Source organism: Columba livia, chromosome 12 (genome assembly GCF_036013475.1).
Source record: "Columba livia isolate bColLiv1 breed racing homer chromosome 12, bColLiv1.pat.W.v2, whole genome shotgun sequence".
Classification (NCBI taxonomy): Eukaryota; Metazoa; Chordata; class Aves; order Columbiformes; family Columbidae; genus Columba; species Columba livia.
The window spans coordinates 21261502-21282436 of NC_088613.1; the positions used below are offsets into that span (position 1 = coordinate 21261502).

The window sequence follows — 20935 nt, forward strand, 5'->3', positions numbered from 1 at the left end:
TGCCCACCAGCAGCATCACCAAGCGGCACCAGCATCACAGCGGGGTGGCAGGGTGCAGGCAGGCATCCCCGCCCCAGGGGCCCTGGGCAGGGGAGCAGCTTTGTGGAGGGTTTCCTTCCTCCTGCCCCAGCCTGCGCACCCGCCAGCCACCCTGAGCCGCGTCGCTACGAGCATCTCTCATGTGACCGCTGGCTTCCTGTGTGCTTCCCGGCCCCAGTGCCAGCATTTCGGTACGTGCTGTGCCAGGCGCTGCCCAAACGCTGCACCTTTGCTACCGGCCACAGCACCATGCTGCGCCGCAAGCCCTCCAACGCCGGTGAGAAGGAGCCAGGACACAGGAAGGTGAGCGCCAGTGGTGCCCAGCTGCCCAGGGTTCCATGCGTGCTCAGCACTAGCTGAGTCTGGGCTGCCCATGGGATGCTGAGCACAGACAACTTGGTGCCGGGGCTGGGGCAGATGTGGGACAGATGTGGGGCTGAGTCCCACAGGGCTTGGGGCCAGCACTGCCAGCAGTCAGTCCCTGCCACTGCTGGCCACCGTGACCGTGTTGGTGCGTGGTCCTGACCTTGCCCCACGCCCTGCAGCCCGCTGGGATTGACGCCCCCAGGGTCAGCGTGGGTGCAAACCGGGGTGCTGGTGGGACCCATGGGATTCTGCTGGGGGGCAGTGGCTCTCCCTCCTTGAAGTGTGGGTGACTGCCTGCCATTTCCTGCCGAGAGGGGGATGGCGGCGGTGCTGAGCGCGCAGCTCCCAGCCTGCACAGCAAGGTGTTTGTGGTCGAGGTAGCGCGAGCCTGCAGCTCCGTCACATGCCTTGGTGGCTTCCGCCAGCAGCGCCGTGCCAAGTGCTGGGAGCCACCGGCAGCACCGGCTGCCAGCACTGTAGCCTCACAAAGAGCTGCTGCCACAGCCGGGCCATACGCCATCCCACGCCACCCCACCTGGAGGGCTGGAGCCACCGGTGGGGGACACAGACAGTGCCTGGTGCCATGGTCCTGCCCATGGCACGCAGACATCCCAGCAGGGCTGCAGGCCATGGCGGCTCCTCTGTGCTGGGAAGCTCCTGGGGGAAATCTGTGTGAAGCCCCCCGCCCTGTGCTGGGGGTGACCCAGTGAGCCCGGCCGGGCATCCCCTGCCCTTGCCCAGCCGCAGCTGCTGCTCTCACTTCCCCCTTGCTGCCGTGCCCCCTGGGGGCCTGGCAGCCAGGCTTTCCACAGCTGCTCTTGCACTCCTGGTTCCTCCAGCTCCGGGGCAGCAGCCAATGCTGCAGCTTTCCTGGCTGCGGGGGACATGGACAGGGAGTTGTTTCATCTGAAGGATGCAGGGGCAGAGACCTGAGGCGTTCAAGTCACCTCATGGGCTCAGGGTTGCTGGGCTGGAGTGTGGCAAACCGCCGTCACCTCCTCTGTATGGATGCACCAGCTGAGCTGTTTGTGCTAAGTAAAGCCACGGTGCGGATGGAGCTGGGTCTCCCTCATCTGAACCAACCCTCTATAAGAAAATGGCAAAACCGAGTAATAAAGGATGCTCAGTCGAGTTGATAAAAGGAAGGAGGGGAAGGTGCGGGGCAGTGTGTGAGCAGGGCCAGGCTGTGCAGGGGCTGGGAAGTGCCGCAGCCGCCAGTGCGAGCAGGATCCTGGGGGGGGTAGAGTAACTTGAGAAAGGAAATTGTGTTTGCAGTGGAGGCAAAACCAAGCACCACGGTGTGAACTGTGAGTGTGGCAGCGGCCAAGAGCTGAGCTGTCCCGGGCCCGGCACGCGAGCCAGCTCCCATGGCAGTGCTGGTGCTGGGCATCCAGGGGTGAGGGGGACGCAGGACTGTGTGGCCATGGAGGCACCCCGGCTGGCACCAAGGGTGCTCCCAGCACGGGGGAACATTTCCCACATGGGACAGGCACCTGAGGGCACAGGGGGAGGAAGGAGGGAAGGAGAGCGAGAGAGACAGGCAGGGGACACAGGGAAGCCTGGAAGAGGTGGAGGGTTGCACTGGGACCAAAATCCAAACCCCACTTCGGTGTCTTTGGCACAAAGGTGAGACTGAGCTTGCTGGTGGTGTTATGTGGGCTATGGGACCATGTTTGCATGCAAAAAACATGGGCAACTTTTGGCCTTGGAGCCAAACATGAGGGCAGAGTCAGAGTCACAGCAGCACTCATGCTGAAAACAGCCTTTAGCTGTCAGACACTCGCAGGGAAGGGAGGGACTGCCCCAGGGCACGGCTGGTACAGGAGCAGGACAAGCAAGGCTCCAGTGGGGTGCTGAGCAGAGGGGCTGTATTGCAGAGCCCCTTTGTTTTCGCCGCAAGCACTCAGCATGTGTGCCACGAGAGCTGCACGGTGCAGACCCGGGCTGCTCCCAGCACCGTGGTGCCAGGGTCAGCCCTGCAGCAGCCACAGTGGGTGCCAGAGCAGAGACTCCCAGTGCTGCTCACCGGCAGCTGCACCGCGTGGCACAGCCACAGCCACAGCCACAGCCCCGGGAACTCCATGCCAAGCCACCGCACGTGCACTGAGAGCAGCGCTGGGTTTCTACATCCCAGGTCCTGTGAGGCTCACAACACATGATGGCTCTTCGAGTGTGGGCAGGGAGGGCGAGGCTGTGCCAGCCAAAAAACTCTTCAAGCATCAGTGTCACCCTGGGTCTGCTCCGGCTTGCCAAAAGGAGAGCGGGAGCTGGGCAGGAGGGCTCAGGGAGAAGCCCTCACATCTCTCTGTGTCCACCAGCTCTCCCTTCAGCGCTCCAGCAGCTTCAAGGACTTTGCCAAGTCCAAAGTCAGCTCCCCCGTGCCGAGCGAGACAGAGTTCAACCTGGAGGAGAACGTGAGTGTCCAACCCCCGCAGGGCAACAGCACCCCCTGCCACATCCTGCTCCCCCAGGACCACCTTCCCACCAGGAACAGCCCCTTTCAGAGCCTATTCCCCCAAACTCCTGGTCCTGTAATGGCCCATGTGCCATGGGGCGGCCCCAGGGGCTCCAGCACCAGCAGTATTTGGGGTCTCACTCCCCCAGGGTCTTGTGTGACCCAGCTGAGGTTTGCCTGGGGGGGCGGGTGGGCTCTGCCTTCACTCTCCATCCCAATGGCAGATCCCTGAGGATGAGCCCAGCAGCACCGGCGCTGACAGTGCTGCACGGAGCAGCGGGATGAAGCTGGGCAAGAAGTGGCGGGCTGTCATCTCCCGCACCATGAACCGCAAGATGGGCAGGATGGCTGTGAAAGCCCTCGCTGAGGGGAAGGTGAGCAGGGGCCCAGGCTGGGGGTGGTTCCCCACTCCCCCTCCCTTGGCCTGACCCTGCTCCCCCCAGCAGGGAGACATGGAGGAGGACGAGGGGTCCCTGTGCCCCCTGTCCCCAGGCAGCAGCACAGAGGAGCCGAGCCATGACAAGCTGCCCCTGTCCTACCTGGAGATGGAGGAAGACGGGCACCCGCCCATCAGCCGCCAGCTGTCCAGCGGTAAGCCTGGCCCCGGCAGCACCCGGGCCCCTCGCCACACAGCCTGGCACATCCTGACCCCCTCCCCTCCCCCCCCAGGCAGCGACGTTTCCAGCCCCAGGGGCAGCAACCGGGAGAGCCTGGGGCTGGAGGAGAGCGGCCCAGCCTACACCGGCCCCTTCTGCGGCCGTGCCCGCGTCCACACAGACTTCACACCCAGCCCTTATGACAAGGACTCGCTGAAGCTGCGGGTGAGCCACATCACCTCCAACCCGGGGCTGGGGAGAAGGGCAGCACCAGGGTGCGTGCCCTGGGGAGGGAGGGTGGCTGGGGACACCCCTGAGGGAGTGTTCCGCAGCCATCCCCAAGCCTACACCCACCTTCACCCCCATGTCCCTCGGCCCAGAAAGGGGACATCATCGGTATCATTGAGAAGCCACCCGTGGGCACCTGGACCGGGCTGCTCAACAACAGGGTGGGCTCCTTCAAGTTCATCTACGTGGACATCATCCCCGAGGAGTCAGCCCCTGCCCGCAAGAGCCGGGGCCCTGGCAAGAGCAAGCGGCTCAAGCCCAAGACCCTCCACGAGCTGCTGGAGCGCATCAACCTGCAGGTAGGGGACGGGAGCCTGTGGGAGGACAGCGGTACCTACACAAGCCCAGGGTGCCAGCAGAAGGACCACCCTCAGCTCCCCAGCAGCCCTTCACTGTCCCACATCCCCACGGGTCCCTCCACCTCGTGCCTGAGCACCACCAGGGGGGCAGAGGGGAAACACGGGGCTTTTCTGGATGATGCTCGGGCAAATGCCGGCCAGGGATCTGCACCGGGGCAGGAGCCATTACAGCTGGCAGCAACGGCCAGGCAGGGAGAACTCGGGGGAGCTACGCTGTGCTCAGCTCACCACCCTGCTGCCCTCCCACCCAGGAGCACACCTCCACCCTGCTGCTGAACGGCTACCAGACCCTGGAGGACTTCAAGGAGCTGCGGGAGACCCACCTCATCGAGCTGAACATCACGGACCCCCAGCACCGCACCAAGCTGCTCACAGCTGCCGAGCTCCTCCTGGATTACGACAGTAAGAGCTGGGAGGGGTGGCGGGGGGAGACAGCCCGTGCTGCCCTTGGTAACGCACCAGGCAGCCCCCTCAGCAGCCTCGCTGTCTGCTACTGCCACATCTCATCTCTCCCAGCAGCCAGCGAGCCAGAGGAAGGTGACAGCTTTGAAGCTCAGCCTTCACCCTCGGAGCTCAAGGGAGACATTCCCCGGGACTCGGGCTGCTTCGAGGGATCAGAGACCCTAGACAGCAGCCGGGATGAGGCTGAGCTAGGGGGTCCGGAGGGGCAGCTGCAGGCTCTCTCCCTGGTAGAGTCCTCCTGAGCCCGTGAGCAGAGCCCACAGCTGCTTCCCACTTGGACCCTGGCTGTGGGTCTGGACTGGCAGGGACGGCTGCTCACGGGGGAAAGGGGTGAGCCCCACAGCCCTGGTGCGGGTGCCCCGCACTGCAAAGGGTGCAGGCAGCTCAGCTCCCAGCCCCAGAGGCTGCCCCGTTTGCTGCCCCCAGGACATTTTGCTCCACGCCGCCTCGCACCACTGCCCAGATGTGGGCACTCCAGGCACGCTGGGGCACCACGCTCTCCTCTGAGATGTCTCCGACCTGGTTTTGCCCCACTTTATCCAAAGCTTTAAGAGCTGCTCCTAGAGTTCTCATCTGCTGGGCTGAATATACAGGAACCTGCAGGGACAGGGAGGTCCACAGCAGATGGGGCTGGAGTAAACCCTGTGCTGAGCAGTAGGGTGTGAGAGGCCCCACCAAGCCCAGCACCACACCATCGGGGGACACCCACACCACCTTCCTTCCGCCAGTGTAGGCAGGGAAAGGTTCACTGGGACATTTGGGGTGCAGGGGAAAGGGCTCAGCTGAGCTGAGAGCAGCCCAGAAGGGCACTGCAAGCCCCCTCCCGCAGCTCAAGGGGAGCCCCAAAGGCTGCCCACACCTCGACACCAGGCCTGGCCTGGGGGGCTACAAGAGGGAGCTGGAGCAGCTGCACTGCAGCCCCACAGGCAGATGGGCTCAGGGGGGTCAGGCTGGCACAGGCTGCACAGCCCCTTCCAGACTGCCGGGTGCCCCCAAAGCAGCCCCCGGGAAGGGGCAGGGGCGCTGCAGCCCAGGCAGGGCCCCCAGAACCCCCAGCCGGAGCTGGGGCAGCAGCAGGTAAGGGAAGGCAGCCATATGGAAGCATGGGGCAATCCAACCAAACAGGCTGGTCCCCAGCTGGGAGTACCTACCCCAGCCCCCTTCAGCCCAGCTCTCACTGCTGCACACGGCCGGCCCCTGCTCTGCAGCATCAGCCTTTGAGCACCCAGTTTGCTCCTTTGTGCTCAATCCCAATAAAAGCATGCAAGTCTATTTGGCTCCAGCCTTCAGCCTGGTTCCCACCTGCAAGAAGGTGCAGGGAGGGAGCAGCAGCTGCAGGGAACTGAAAGCTCCCCCAGATGCTTCCCAGCCGCACCCACACAGCCCACGCTGCAGCATTCGCCCAGCGGGACCCTCTTCCACCCACCCTGGGGGGACAGCAGGACGCAAATAAGACAACACAGATAAAACATGCTGGAAGTGTGAGATGTAGAGGCTGGAAAGGCAGAGGGAAGGGGAAAAGGCAGCTGGCTTGAGGAGGCACAGACAGAGGCAGAGGCTACAGCTCAGCCATTTTGCAAACCAATTAAGTTTCCTTCATTGTTTTAAAAATAAAATTAAAATTAAAAAAAAAAGAGAACCCCCAACCCTCACCCTACCCCCGACTTCCTTCACAGAGAACCTGAACAGAGCAGACAGGAACCAGAGGTGCAGTCAGCACCCATGACGGTCCGAGCAGGCAGCACTCGAGACATCACCTTAGAAAACAGATCAGTAAAACAAACAAAAAAAATACACTTTTTCACAAGGAGTTTGAGATTTGGTCAGTAGCCAGGTGGGGTGGGTGGGCAGGGAGAGGGTGGTCCCACCACTGGTGGGGCGTGCGTGGGGCCAGGCGCAGCAGCCCGTGGCCTGTCCCAGGAAGCCCCTGCCCCAGAGGAACAGGCCAGGCCTGGGGGCGGGTTGGCAATGAGCCAGGTGGCTGCAGCCCCGCTGACAGCGGGAGCCCAGAGCTCCTGCCCTGGGAAGCGCCCGCAGGGGCAGCTGCAGGGCAACTGTGAACCTGCTGCCAGAGCCCCAGGCAGCCAGGGAAGGAGAAGCAGCAACTTCGCACTGCCAGGCAGGAGCATCATGGAGAAAGAAGCAGGACATCATCCTGTACCTGCCACCCACTCACCACGGGAGGCACAAAAGCACCCAGCACTTGCAGTTACAGGATGGAGAGCTGCCAGAGCACAAACCAGCCATCCATACATCAGCAGGCTCTGGGGGACCCCGCAGACGCAAGGCTGTTCCCAGCCCAGCTGCCAGGCGCAGGACAGGGAGCATGGGAGTAGAAGAGGAGCCCTGTCACAGCAGAAGTGTCCCTGGCCCCTCCTCCCTGCTCTGCAGAGGAGGTGCAGACACCACACAGCCAGTCCCAGGACAGCCAGGAAAAGCCCCGGCAAGATTCAGGGCTCTGAAAGCCAGCCAAGGATGGCTGAGAAACGCGGGACAAGGCCGAGTAGACAGGGTGGCATGACACAGAATCAGGGCTGGGGTTCCGCAGGGCAGCAGCCCAGCAGTGTGCCACAGCCTGGCAGGCAAGGGGAGGGAACACCTGTGCTCGGGGCAGGCAGGCGGGAGGAAATGCAGCCCCAGCACCAGCTCAAGAGCCAGAGGCACAGCCAGGCCCTCCCCTGCAGCTCCACACAGCGCTTGCACAACCGCTCTGGGGCCAGTGTGGGGTAGATGCAGGAAGATGGGGCTGTCCTGCTCCTTCCTTCAGGCCCCTGGTTAGATGTGAGCCCTGGGGAAGGATGGCAAGAAGGGCCCCGGCCACAACTGCTCCCACACCAGCTAAGTCACATGAAATAAGGAACACGGTAAGGAAGCTACTTTAAAAATTGCTGCCAGCAGAATACCTTCCTGGCTGTTTTGGCCCTTTTGGCACCAAAATGTCTCCTGACAACCCCTGCCACGTCAACCAATAAAACAATGCCACAGATTAGAGGAAGGAGGGAGGAGGGGAGAGAGGATGCTACTGTCACAAATTGCTTTCCCCTTCCCATCAGGATTCCTCAGCAGTAGGGAGCAGGCTGACCCTAACATTGCTTCCAAGCTGCTTGACCACAAGTCATCTTGTCAGAGAGTCAGGGCCAGACGGAGGGACAGCCCCAGCCACCGAGCCAGGATTTAGCATCCAGGACAACCTGCAGAGCAAGAGGTCCTGCCTCGGCCCGCAGGCAAACCAGCCCCAGTGGTGGTGAATGCCCCAGTGACCAAGGCGGGCCACTCGTGCTTGTTATCCTTTGACATCATGCAAGGCCAGCACCAGCCCACACAGCCTGCACATCAAGGTGAATAATGACTAAAGCAAAATGGCCATGAGGAATCATTTGCCTGCCATCCAGCCCATCTCCTCCTCTCCTCAATCACTTCCAGCTTTGATTAGACAAAACAAGAAAGTTCTCCCTTTCAAGCAGAGGCTAGTGCTCTGCTTGCCCAGTGTCCTGGGATGGGACTGGGAGCTCCCCGGACGTTTGCTGCTTTTCTGGCACCTCAGCACTGCTCAGGGATGGCACAGGGACCTGGAGAGAGAAGAAAGCAGTGACTTGCATGAATACACCCCATACAGAGCATCTGTTTGAGCACACAGACACTTGGCCACACTGCCCTGCCTCCAGCTCCACCAGGCTGAGGTCTCAGCTGTGCTGGGGAAAAGGAGAAACCAGGGGCCATCAAACAGGCAAAGTAGCAGCTTCATGAAAATCTGGAGCACCAGACTGCTCCAGCAGAAGTGGTCTGGACTGCTGGGCAGCTCATGCCCAAGCAGGAGTAGGCCCAACCATTTCCTACTGTGTTCAAAGAAAAATTTAAGTGGGAAGAGGACCTGGGAGGTCCCCTGTCCAACCATATCCTCAAAGCAGGGCTAATTTCAAAGACAGAAAAGGCTGCTCAAGGCCATATCGAGTAGGGCAATGGATGGAGACTCCATCTTTAGGGATGGAGACCCCATCCCTGCCAGGACCAACCCTTCTGCTTGTACTCAGGGCCAAAACAAGGTGGCTGCTACCTCCCACCCCTCCTCAGTTCCATAGGTACCTTCACGGCAAAACTGACATCTCCAAAACCAGTCAGCCGCTATTTGCTTTGAGGTTTACCCAGGAGCCAGAGGAGCCCAGCACCCTCCCACCTAGCTCCAGAGAGATGCTGGTTTCCAGGGCCAGAGCACAACAGGCTTGTCATCAGCAACCTCTCAGCAAAACCCAAACCGTTGCTTTGCTCCTGCCCAGTCACACTATGAGCTTTCTTGCTGCTGGCCCAAAGCACCAGTAACTCCAAGCAGGCACAGCCCACTCAGCCCTTCCCCAGAGGGAATCACTCACAGCGCTCAGGTGAGGAAGGCTGCCATCCTTCTGCTGAGTGCTGCTCTCCTCTGCCTGCCCCCCAGGGCCCTTGCCAGCGGGGGGCTCTTGAGCCGTGGGTCCCCGTGGGCATGACTCCTCCTGAGCTGTGCTCTCCTCTTGCTGCAAGATGCCCCGTCTGTCCAAGACACTGCAAGAACAGAACCACATCAGAGACCCACACCTCCCTCAAAGCCAACTTTTTTCCTGGCAGCAAAAGTGCTGGTGGAAGACAAACTTCAGTGGAAGGGGTTCCTCTCCAAAGCAGGTTGCGCACAGCCCAGCTTACAGTGTCCGTGCTCCTCTTGTGCAAACCAAGCCCCTTGGCGAGCAGCCCAGTACTGAGAGTGGGAGCCCACCGGGCCAAGTGCCCTGGAAAGAGCCTCTGCTCCATCAGCTGCCCCAGGGAAGGGGACACACTCCTCTACCGGCTTCCCAAGCACACGGTGACAGGTAGCACACTGCCAGCTTGAATCTCTGAAGGTATGCAAGGAAGGCAGAACAAGACCTTCCTCCCCAGAACATTCAGCCTTGTTGCAAGCGACCTCTGGAAGTACTCAACGCACGCAGCACCAGCAGAAGAGCAGCTGGGTCTTGTGCCCAAGCAAGGAGTTGCCCAGGGTCCCACTCTGGGCTCTGGGGGCAAGAATTGCAGGGCTGCCCCTCAAGAGCTCACCTGGGGGGCAGAGGCCCACAGAGCACCTCACAGCAGTTCTTCACTATGTTGCCATGGCTGTAGGGATTCTGCACACGGTTCTTCCCAGTCCAGGACCCCTTAATCTGCAATAGTCAGGACACAAGCTCAGGTAAGTTCCACCAACACCCGCCCCCAGCCCATGAAGCCCTTGTCTTAGCCCACAGGACATGGCAGCAAGACAGACACATCCATGATACACAGAGGAAGTGATGAGAAATGGAGATGGCTCAGAGGAACAGAAAGACTCTACTTACATCTTCATTGGTTGTCTGATTCAGTGCCACCAGGAAGGTGTGGAACCCAGTTAACCCCACCACTGACCACAGGGTGAAGAAACAGATGAGCACCTCCAGTACAGTGAGAACAGTTAAGGACTGGTAACAGAGTGGGCACAGTCCCAGCCAAACCGTATCCCTACCCCAAGGCGCACTACCCTAACTTCTCTGCTTCTCCTAGACGTGGTTTTCTGTTTCACCCTCCTCCCAAAAGCCAGAAAACTGCTCCTTGCCTTGTAATCATGGGGGAAAAGGTCCTGAAAGACTCCCCAGAAAAGCCTGGGCATCAAGACTCCAGGTCCTCCATAATGCAGCTCACACTAATCCCCAGCTCTGGAGAAAACAACCACTCCGCACTGTTTAAGGATATGTCCCTGGTGTTTCCTTCAACGTGTTCAGAAATCCAATCTTCAGAGATTCTGGCAATACAAGAGAGATTTTTCTTTTTCTTCCCCTGGAACATCACACCAAGTCCATTTCCCTTTCCCACTTCAGCACTTCTGGGTTTGCAACACCACCTGTAGCGCCCTCTCACCCTTAGCCAGCCCAGCCATCCACCTCCCTGCAGCCAGACTCACTCAGTGCTACGTAGACTATGTTGAAGGTGAAGATGTAGATGGTGAGGAGTGAGAGCGACAGGATGAAGAGGTAGAAATAGCGGTAGTTCCTCTTCCCCACACAGTTGCCAACCCAGGGACAGTGATGGTCGAAGCGCTCTAGGAAAGTGAAGATGGAGATCAGTGCTGCTCCAGCACAGTCCTGTGTGCCTGCAGACACTCCTGTGCCCCAAACTCCAGAATTTCTAAAGCTGACAAGGACTCCCTGGGCCATCAAGTCCAACCCTCTGCTAACTCAAGGTCCCATATTACAGTCCCCTTCCAGAAGAGGAGGCCAGGTAAGAAAGTGCAAAACCATTTTATTAATGAGTCATTCTGCACATTAAGATAGTGTTTAAGAGCCTGGCCCCATGAAAGTCTTCTGAAAGCTCTCACCAAAGCAGCACACAGGTTAGATGAAGGGCTGGTGGTTCTGGAGTTCTTGTCTAACCCATGTGCCACCTTACTTGTACTAGACTAAATAGAAAAGGGATCAAGGAACTGCATAAACACTCAAATGGCTTGGAACCTGCAAAGGAGGAAAGGGATCCAAAAGAACTGGATTTCTGCCTTGAGAAGGGATGCTGAACACAAGCCAATTATGATACACAAAGGGGCAAAGAGAGCTTCTATGCAGCAAGGGAAACAAAAACCAGGGGCACTCAACATAATGGCAGAACACCCAGGGTGAGGCAAGGACCTGCTTTCACACAAGACAAGGCTCTCCGCTGGAACCCTCCGGTCCAGCAAGGCCAGCAGTTCCATGAAACTCTGAAATGGACTGCATGTTTACACAGACAAATTAGACTTTTGTTAGCCTAGTTATTGCCAAAGAAGTACTGGCAAAAACAAGCCATCTGGCTTCAGGTTCTGAGCAAGCCTCAAGCTCCTGGAGATGAGGCAGACTGTCCCCATCTGTTCACACAACACCATTCTGGACTCGCGCAGCAGGCGCAGCAAGAGACCCGATACAGAGCAAGACAAGGTGCAGATCTTCAACCACTCTCTTCCAAAGACTCTCACCTAACACCCTGGTGCAGACGTGGCCTCTTCTACTCACCCACACAGTTGTCGCAGATGCTGCAGTGAGAGGCACGGGGTGGACGAAAGATCTTACAGGTGTAGCAATACTTGAGCTTCACTATCTGGTTGTTGATCTGGAAGTTTTTAATCCGCGGGGGTGGGCGCTGACCCTGCGGCACAGTCCCATTGGTGGCCTCTGAGAGAGAGAACCAGGCAGAGGTCAGACTTGCTGCTACAACACAACAGGCCTAGAATGACAACTCAGCTCCCCGCTTTCCCTACAGGTGGGATCTGGAGCCAGCAGCTGCAGCTCGGCTTGCAGGGCCCAGAGCCAGCCTGGCAGCTTGGAGGCAGGAAAAACGAAAAAGGCATGCCAGAGCTTTCGTGGACGTGTCGAGAGGGGCCAGTGGGGGGGTGTCACTGTACAGACCCACATCCACCCAACTTCCTCTCTACCTGAAGGATCAAGGGCCCGCACCAAGCTTCCTGCACCCCTTCCCAAAAGCAAACTGAGTTTGCATGTACACAGCTGCAAGACAGAAAACAGCACGTGAAAAGGTTCCCAGAAAGGGAAACAGGTACACTGCACCATCTTTTTGAGGCTCAGCCAAGCAGAATTAGCCAGCAGGCAGCAAGATGCCCCATTTGGGGCAATCCTCACTTTTGGAGGGCCAGCTGGGAAGAAAGGCTCTGCAGAGCATGTAGCCTCTAGATATGCCAGAAACACGGAGGCTTTTCCAGCCATCACCAGCTCAGCTGGCCCCACACTCACCAATCTCCATCTCGATAAAGGCTGCCTCGTCAGGCAGGGCTCTTGGGATCACGCCAGGATCGCTGAAGCTCGTCCGCAGGAGCGTGGCCATGGCGAACAGGAAGAGAACGGCTGCAAAGACTGGGATGGCTGGGGACAGCTGGACCGCCAGGTACCGACACCTGCAGTGAGACATCGGGAGGCCGTGAATCAGACCAGCACAAGGACCTGAAAGCCTGGCAGGACACCAGAGGCCACAGTTCTGAACACTGGTTACAGCTGGAGAAGCAAAGCTGTCCAGCACTTCTTTCTGATCCCAGCACCACAGGGAAACTACCCCACAGCAGCTCTAACAACCAGCCACCACCAACACACTACCATGTTTCTAACCAACCAGGCACAGCATACTTTCCAGAATTTTTGTTTCGAGCTCCCGTTTTGCTCAGTCATGGGCAATGCTAGAAATACAACCAAGCTGCCAGAGGGATCCTGCCCAGAGGACACCTGCTGCAGGCAGCTGCCAAGAGACGGACCGCGCCACTAGGAGAAGCGCCCGGGGCCTGGTGCGAGCGCCGGCACGCACGGAAGCACATTGCAACGGCGGAAACCTCTGGCTGTCCCCTAAACAGGCAGCAGCTTCCAGTACCACAACAATTGCTTTCCAGGGGTTAACTGCATCCTGTGCTTCTCAGGAATGGATTCTCAACAAGACGTCTGGCTTCCTTTGACTTTTCAGAGGCAAGGGACTCAGAAGTTCCAAATTAAGTAGAAAGGCTCCTGCCCCAAGACAACCCCAGCTCCAAAGAGGTAACACAGCATAAGGTTGGGCTGCTTTACAAATCCAGAAAGGTTCCGTAAGGAATTCCTGCTCCTAATCCTGCTGACGGAGGCAGTGCAGAGGGAGCGGGGAGATCGTCTCGCTTCTGGGCACCCACAGACATGTCTCCGTGGGCACTGAAGCACGGGCCGCGCAGAAGGCCTGTTAAGTTATGGGCTAGAGAGGTACTGGGCTGAAAGAAAATATATTTTCACCGCGATTCCTTCAGCAAACCCCACTTACATTGTGGTGAAGCTCCTACGGAGGTTTCCTGTGGTTTAAGGGAAATCCCACCCAAATCCCAACACCTGGGCAACGTTCCACCCCCGCCGCACGCCTTGCTTCCACGGCTCCTCCCGACACAGCAGAGCCCACGGGCCGGGTCCAACCCAGGCTCCTGCTCTCCGAGAAAGCGTGAGGCCACAGCGGTAAAGGCATGGGATCGTGCTGCCCAGGGGACCTGTCATCCTAAGCAAGGTGATTTCTACAACATCCATATCTGATTCTGGGTAGCCCTCCCACCCCTAGCTTCTCCAAACGCAATAAAGTTTCAGCTCCAGCTGGTTCCTTTGCAGCACTGAGTTCTGCGAGGCCACCACTGCTGCAGGAAGGCTCACCAGGCTTTGATTTGCCATTGCTTGACTCCAACAGCTGTCCCCTGTGTGTGACAAGGTACAGAAAGGGCTGTGTGCTGAAGCTACAGGATGCTTGGGCCACAGCTGCAACACCGGGCATTCACAGCAGTGCACAGCGACTGTCTCGCACATCAGTATTGTTAATTTTAGATGCTACGAACTCCGCAGTTACTCAAAGCAACACAACCCTTAAGAGTCATCCACGTGCAGGGTCCTGCCTACGTTTGAAGAGCCAGGCCAGAGGGCTGAGCTTCGTGTCTTCAGGCAGCCTAAGAGAACTCTGCTTTCTCTTTGCAAGGGCAAAGTCTAGAAAGAAAGCTGCAAGTCACTCAGCGATTAAACAAACATTGCGTCTCGTTTTCGGAAGGAATATGGGGTTATTCTTCTAAAAGCTGGGCACGGTCTGCCTCAAAGCCTGACCCTTGTCCAGCTGACAGGACAACTTGTATAACTGTTGTAACAACACGAACATATTACAGGCTTAAAATATGGATTTGTGAACTGTGTCACAGTTGAGCCGAAACTGCGCCAGAGCTTCCAGCCTCAGACACACACTAACACCTTATGAGTTTCTTCAGCGTCCTGTCAGCAAAGAGATTTACTACCTGCAAGCCCAGGATCGGTGCCAGGTGTACTCTCACAGGAACAGACCCCAAAGCTTTACACAGCCGCACATGAGAACACACAGGGTCAGCAGCCCGTGTGGTGCTCGCTCAGCCTGTGGGATGCGACACTCCCTGCTGACCATTTCCTACGCACCTGTGTAGGGAAACCTGCCCTTCGGGGTGCAGCTCGCCCGCGGCACAGCAAGGCAGGCCTCAAGACTGACACTGCCGCACCGCAGAGCGTGGCTTGGGAGAGGGAAGGAGGCTGCAGTTTGAGGAGATGAGAGGTGAGTGCACGCTCGCTCCTGTGGCACTGCCATTCAGGCTGTCTCCAGCCCCTCCACCCACCCGCCACGTGGCACAAGGCAGGTTCGGGCCCCGGCTCAGGAGAGGGGAGAAGCGATCCCGGTCACACCGCTCGGTGGGTGGGCTGGGGGTCGAAGCCCCAGGGAACACCAGACGCCTGCTCTCCTGTCTGATGTGGAAAAGCTACCTTGAAACTCACACAAGGAAGCAGTAGCACTAGCTCCTTCAGACACCATTCACCGAAGCACGACGGATGTCTGTTCCACAAAGCCGCTGTCCTGTTGCCGTCGTTCCTCCAGCAGGAAGCAAACGCGCAGGCGTTGTGCTGGATGCTCAGCTCCATCGCTCAGCTGTGCCCAGCACAGCAGCGGCCGAGCAGGGAGCAGCGCTGGTCCCCCCCGAGGTCACAGACGTGTGAGCAGGATAAACCCGCCCTGTGCTGAAACCGCCAGGGAGCAGACACCGCGCTGACAGAGCCGTGCTCCGAGGAGGCGCCTTTTGGGGAGCGCGTCCAGCGCATCTGCCGCGGCACGGAAAGCCAAGCACCGCCCAGAGCGGCTGAGCAACAGGTAAGGCCGCTGTGTGAGGTTTCGACTTGGTACTCGCTAGTGCTGGGGAGTCGTCAGCCTGCGCCTGGTCTACAGCACGATGACGCTCAGCAATTCATTTACAGCACTAAGTAACAGACATTTTAAAGATCTTTTGTTTGGGAAAGCTGAGAGTCAACAGAGACATACTGTTGGCATGTAAGGACATAGCTGCTCCTCCTCCACCCCCAGTGCAATATCTGTGTTCTTGAGCATTTTGTCATCTAATAACAGACAATAACAGCACTATCACAACTCACTGTCACAGGGGAGGGGACTGGGGGTGAGAACAGCTTAAACAAAGACATCATCAGAATGGCAGGGGGGGACCAGCAAGAAGCAGCAGCTGGGAGGTGCCACGAGTTTATGGCGCAAGTACAGCCTGATTATTTTGGGACCACTTCAGAAGGTCTGTTGTAACCAGCACGTTAAGCAAAGCTCTGGCAGAAAGGGAAAACAAACAGCCATGGTGGAAGTGGACTTCAGCCATGGCCATCGGGCAGCACATCTCACAGCCAGGTTCCTCCAGGGTTCAGTGCAAGTTCTGCTTATAATTAATTTACAACTCACTTGCAAATCACCTACTTCCATAAACTAACCCATAACCACACCAGGTACTTGTCCCAAATGTCAGCAAAGCAGAGTATCTTTACGAAATGACTGGCCCTCACCAGGGCCCTTCCTGTCACCTCCATCTCCCGGAGCTGGGACAGTTTCCAGAAGCTGATGTACCTGCGCTAAGCGTGGAAACAGTTGCCCTGAACACCTGGGTAAGCCCTGCACTGCAACGCTGCGCGTCCGGGGCCCTTTCCCAGCCGGCGCTCACGCGGAACCGGAGCCGTCCGCAGAAACCCTCCCTGTCTGCCAACGGCGACACCGAGAACAGGCGCTAGAGACCCTCTCAGAGCGCGGTCCCGCTGCCGGCACGTGCTTCCAGCCCAACCAGCCAACGTCAGGCAGGAGACAGAAAGGTTACGCTGGCGTTACTCCTCTTTTCCCGGCTACACTCGAATCTCTGCACAGGCAAGGGCGCAGCCCCGGATCCACGTGGGGAACAGTGGTGCTGGGGAGGACACGCACGCTGCAGGGAGAGCAAAACGGCCTTCCGAACGGGAGCTCACGTACGAGAAAAGGGCACGCGACTCAAAAACCCGGGAGCAGCCGCCTCACACACAAACGTGCCTTCGCGAGCAAAATGAGCTGAGCTCTGGATACCAACAAGTTTACCTCTGTTGAGAGAAACTATAACTACTAAAGAGCACTGACCAGAGGCAAAAACCACCTCAGAAGCATCTCTTTATGAGAGCAAAATCTTGGATCTTTGGGTTGGGAGAAAATAAAATATTAAGTCACATGAAGGGTCAATCACAGTTTTTTCAACTCATCAGAAAACAAAGCAATTTTAATCTCTACAGAGATAAGAAAGTAGAAAAAAAGAAGCGATAAGCATGCTTGGTTATTGGAAAAGCAAACAGCAGCCCCTTTCCGCACGCAGGAGCCTGGCACTGCAGGAGCTATCTTGCTGGTAACATTTACGGACGTTGAACGTTCATGCTGAAAAGCTGAAGACAAAAGAAATCCAGCTGTGTTGCACTGCTCTGCAGAGCAGCACGGAGAACTCTCCCTTCAGGAAGGCCACCACAGACACACCAGCAAACTGCAAAGAGGAAGCTCCCAGCAGCCAGAGAGAGGACGCAACATACCACCGTCTTAATTCCCAAGCGGATTTCACTAAGTGCTTTACCCCGGCTTCTCGTGCTCAAACACCACAAGACAACTAAGCGTCCTCTCACAAAAGCTGACATACCCAGTAACGCCAGGAGGATATTAAACAGCATTTTATGTGACACATTATGGTCACGGAGTAGACCCAATTAAATATAGGCCTCGGATCCTGCGGGGACCTCAGCTCTCGAGCAGCAGGAGCTGCTTTCTGCCAAGGTGGTGGTGAGGGAGGTGCCCTTGGCCAGAGGACTCTGATCACTGCGGAGCTTCCCCAGGAGCCAGCACAGCGCCAGGGCCTCTGCTCCACCTGGCAGGGAAGTCGCAGCGCCGGGTACGGCACTGAGCGCTCCATCAGCCTCTGGGTGCTGTTCGCTCCTGGCTGAAAAGACTCACCCAATTCCAGAGCACGGCTCTGCCGTCTAGGGGATAACACCATCAGAATTCCCACACGGGGTGCTGAGGTGGCTTCAGACCGTTCAACTGGAGATACAGCAGGTGAGCCGATGGCATCAGAGCTGCTTGGAGGAAAGAAGAAACACCCCCAGCAGCAGCCCAAGCAGAGAGGCTGTCATTTCACAGCCAGGGAGGACTCTTTCAGCAAGAAACACAGTGGCTTATCTCGTGACGTGAGACGCCAGTCGCCACTGGCTCTCCAGCAACAGCGCTTGTAATCAGAGCGGAGCCAGAGCAGCCTGGAGGGCGAGGGTCAAACCCGCGCTGGCTCGCACGGCAGAGCGAGACACCCTCCGGCTTCAGGCACCCCAAGCCTCGTTCAGGCAAGGTGGGACTGCGCAGGTGATTCAGCTGAACGTCCACTGGCACCCCTGCAGCAGGCGAACAACAACTAAAAGGACTCCTCCACAGTCTGCTTCCCTCCAAAACCCAACCTGAGCAACCTGAATCATTTCTCTGCAGCACAAACTTTAAGGAGGAAATCAGGAATTTCCATGCAAACACCCAAGAATCTGCCAAAAGCTGAAATGAACAGATAACACAGCAAAAAGATCAAGGCCAAGACCCTTATGCAAAAGCACCCTAATGCATGCAAAAGGCATAGAGGGTAAGCAGGGCTCTTCAGCAACCAAGCTGCTATTCTTCTCAGCTTGGGCGATGAAACAGAAACATTGTGGAGTGTTTCTGGCTGGGAAGGCAACATTTCACCTCATCCCAAATTCAGAAGTCCTCAAGCAATTTCAAAACAAACCCATCTTTTTCAAACATTAATGTGTTGTGCTTTCACAGAATCAAATGGATATTTTGGATTTTCTCAAACTCCTCCTCACCTCCCCAGCCGATACCAGTCAGCTGATTTAACCCAAATTCAGAGACCATTCTGCTCCCAGCAAAGCTTCCCCTGGGACAACGGCCCCCACAGAGACGCTCCAGCTCTGCACAGAAGGCACAACCTGGGTGTCTCAGCACGAGCGACCCCTCCTCAGGCCTCCCGGAGCAGGGGAAGGGGCTTCCCCAGCAACTGCCAGCCATGTACCCGCTGCACCCACAGCCAGACCAACCCTCCTGCCACTGGCTCTGCCGACACGGCCAGGGACCGGAACAGCAGCTTTGGCTTGCTGTGCCTTGCGCAGCGTGGCAGAGCGGGATGTGGCCGTGTTCCTCCGCTAAGGACAGGTTCCACAGGGAGCAGGAGCAATTCTCCCTTGCAATAACTGTTTCTGGAGCAGTAATAAGTATTTCTAGAGCAGTAATGCTTATTAGTTCTTCCTGCAAGGCAGGAAGCCTTGCCCCCATTTATCAGATAAGGAACAAACAAACAACAAAACAGAGTTGTGTCATTTCATACCTTTGGATCCAGACCAAGTCAGGGTTAATTTTGGATTTCCACACTTGGGAACCCCAACACTTCGCATTACGGTTGTACGGCACCTGCCTCCAAAGTTACATGACGACTGAGCAGAAAAACCAGTCTCACACCTGACTGAGAACCGGTGTCAGCCACTCCATCGCTGCTGTCGGGATGCGGAAAGCCCTGACAGACTGTTCCAGAAAGCCTTTTCCAAGGCTGCCAGCTAACAACAGAAGCTAGGGTGAGCAATGCCAGGCCAGGGGAAGCTGAGACAAATTCCCTGGTCTGGGGAAGATGTCTCAGAGGCCAGCATCTGAGAGCTTTTTGTATCTGGAGAAACAGCCAGGGGTCAACCAGTGATGAGTTTCCTCTGCTTGCTTTCCTGGCTTAAGGAGCTTTTGTATTACCCAACACTGTTTAGGACCTTCACCTCCCCCAAAACAACACAAACATGCCGATGGATACAGAGGAAGGAAAGTTTCATGGTTGTTTAGCTGATCAAAGCTCATCCTTAAAGAAGGTAAAAGGGTCACCCTGCCCCCTCTCCATAACATCAGCATTTAGGCAAACACAGGCCTTTTCTTCCTTTTTGTTTGGGGTTTGTTTTGGGGTTTTTTGGAAGTCAGATCTGTTCCCCAACCCAGCTCACAGGGCAGAGCTGTGGGGAAGGGGCAGGTCCTGCTCTTCTATCAGTATCCAAGACTTTGGCTGCAAGTCTTTAGGCTGCCAAGCTGATCTGAAAGGCTGGCCAGACCCATCCAAACACCAGAGCTTCAGCCCATGGGAGGCTCTGCTGTAGCGCAGCACTCTGCAACACCCAGCGACCCGGCAGCTGCAGGGCGAGCTGGCTCAGTGCTAAACCTCCCTGCAACACCCAGCTCCCGGCTGGTCACCTCCCTAACCAGGCTGAGATGCGGGCTGCACACACACCCGGCAGGCCAGGATAAAAGCTCAGCCCTGCTGGCCTTGTCTGCAACAGCAGTGCCCTTGCACACCAGCTACCCCTGGGCAAAGAACACTCACCCCAAACCCCCATCGCCTTTTGCCGTGCTCAGGACAAGCGACTGTGAGTCCCAAACAGATGGCAGCACAACTGGCAGGGGTGAGGAGCCAGCATCGTGCCACAGGCAGAGCTGGGGGAAAGCTCCAGCAGGGCCCGTCCTCCCCCAAAACCTCTGGGGTCAACATGCTGAGGGTGAAGAAGCAGCTCCTGTCTGAGAGAGCCACACCGTGCCAGGCTCCTCTGTCACCTTCTCCCGAAGCCACTGGGCAGACAAGCCCTGACCAAGTCCCATCCCTGTGCGCGGGGAACTCACTCAAAGGCGAAGAAGAGGGCGCAGGTGCCGAGGATGAGGAAGAGCGTCAGGTAGAAGATGCCCTTCTGCCGAGCCATCATGATGCGGCCATCGCAGCAGAAGGTGTTCCTGCCCGGCAGCTTCTCCCATTTCCGAACCACCTTCTTCCTCGCCACCATCACCGACATGGCGGGGCTGTCACTGGGGCGGCGGCAGCCGCCACACGTCCAGGCTCTGCTCCTCCGCCGCCCGCACCCCCCGCATCATCGGGGGCGCCGCTGGGCTCGGCTGGGGCTGCGGGGAGAGGGAGGGAGAGCGGCCTCAGCAGCGGGGCGGCGGCTCGGGGCGGCGGGGCGGCCGTCACCACGGAAAACCCCGCGCCCCGGGAGGGGCGTCGCCATGGAAACTCAGCGGGAAGAGGGGCGGGCAGGGCGCGGCCTGGGAAACCCCCAGCCCCGGGGGCAGCGCCCGGCGGGAGGGGAGGGGAGCGGCGGGGCGGGCCCGCACAGGCCCCACGGGAGGAAAGGGGAGTGGGGGGAGGAGCGGGGTAAGGCAGGGCAGGGCAGGGCAGGGCAGGGCCCGCCCCGCGGCCGCGCTGAGACCCGAGCCCAGGAGAACAAGGAAAGGAAGGCGAGAAGCGGCCCGCGCCCCGCCAGCACTCACCCCGCGCCGCTGCGGGCAGCGCCGGCCGGGCCGCTCGCTCCGCTCCTCCAGCGCCGCGGGCGGGGTCGCCACACCCCGCGCGCCGCGGGGGCGGAGCCAGCTCCACCATTGGCCGCTCCGCGCCCACCGCCCCGCCCCGCCGCTCGGCGCCTTCTCATTGGGCGTACGCGACGTCACTCCGCGAAGGGTCTCCGCCCGCCCCGGTG

The 20935-nt window shown here is 58.2% G+C and overlaps 2 protein-coding genes across 5 annotated transcripts; one reads left to right on the top strand and one right to left on the bottom strand.

Moving 5' to 3' along the window:
• Positions 1 to 144: 144 nt before the first annotated feature.
• Positions 145 to 6201, top strand: SASH3 (SAM and SH3 domain containing 3). Of its 3 annotated transcripts, none has more exons than XM_065028226.1 (8): positions 145 to 342; positions 2724 to 2819; positions 3085 to 3234; positions 3307 to 3451; positions 3530 to 3681; positions 3837 to 4043; positions 4355 to 4505; positions 4620 to 6201. In XM_065028226.1, exons 1-8 carry the CDS (start codon positions 289 to 291, stop codon positions 4805 to 4807), a joined length of 1143 nt encoding a protein of 380 aa, XP_064884298.1. In that variant the 5' UTR covers positions 145 to 288; the 3' UTR covers positions 4808 to 6201. The 3 variants fall into 3 exon arrangements, with proteins under 3 accessions (XP_064884298.1, XP_013223018.3, XP_064884297.1); XM_013367564.3 differs by having other exon boundaries at positions 147 to 342; positions 3304 to 3451; XM_065028225.1 differs by having other exon boundaries at positions 147 to 342; positions 3304 to 3451; positions 4623 to 6201.
• A 1224-nt stretch (positions 6202 to 7425) lies between these two features.
• Positions 7426 to 20885, bottom strand: ZDHHC9 (zinc finger DHHC-type palmitoyltransferase 9). Of its 2 annotated transcripts, XM_065028223.1 has the most exons (10): positions 20730 to 20884; positions 20088 to 20360; positions 12314 to 12474; positions 11579 to 11737; positions 10501 to 10638; positions 10293 to 10341; positions 9902 to 10004; positions 9627 to 9730; positions 8933 to 9101; positions 7426 to 8134 (listed from the first exon to the last, which is right to left on the bottom strand). In XM_065028223.1, exons 2-10 carry the CDS (start codon positions 20252 to 20254, stop codon positions 8033 to 8035), a joined length of 1152 nt encoding a protein of 383 aa, XP_064884295.1. In that variant the 5' UTR covers positions 20255 to 20360; positions 20730 to 20884; the 3' UTR covers positions 7426 to 8032. The 2 variants fall into 2 exon arrangements, with proteins under 2 accessions (XP_064884295.1, XP_064884296.1); XM_065028224.1 differs by lacking the exon at positions 10501 to 10638 and having other exon boundaries at positions 20730 to 20885.
• Positions 20886 to 20935: the final 50 nt, after the last annotated feature.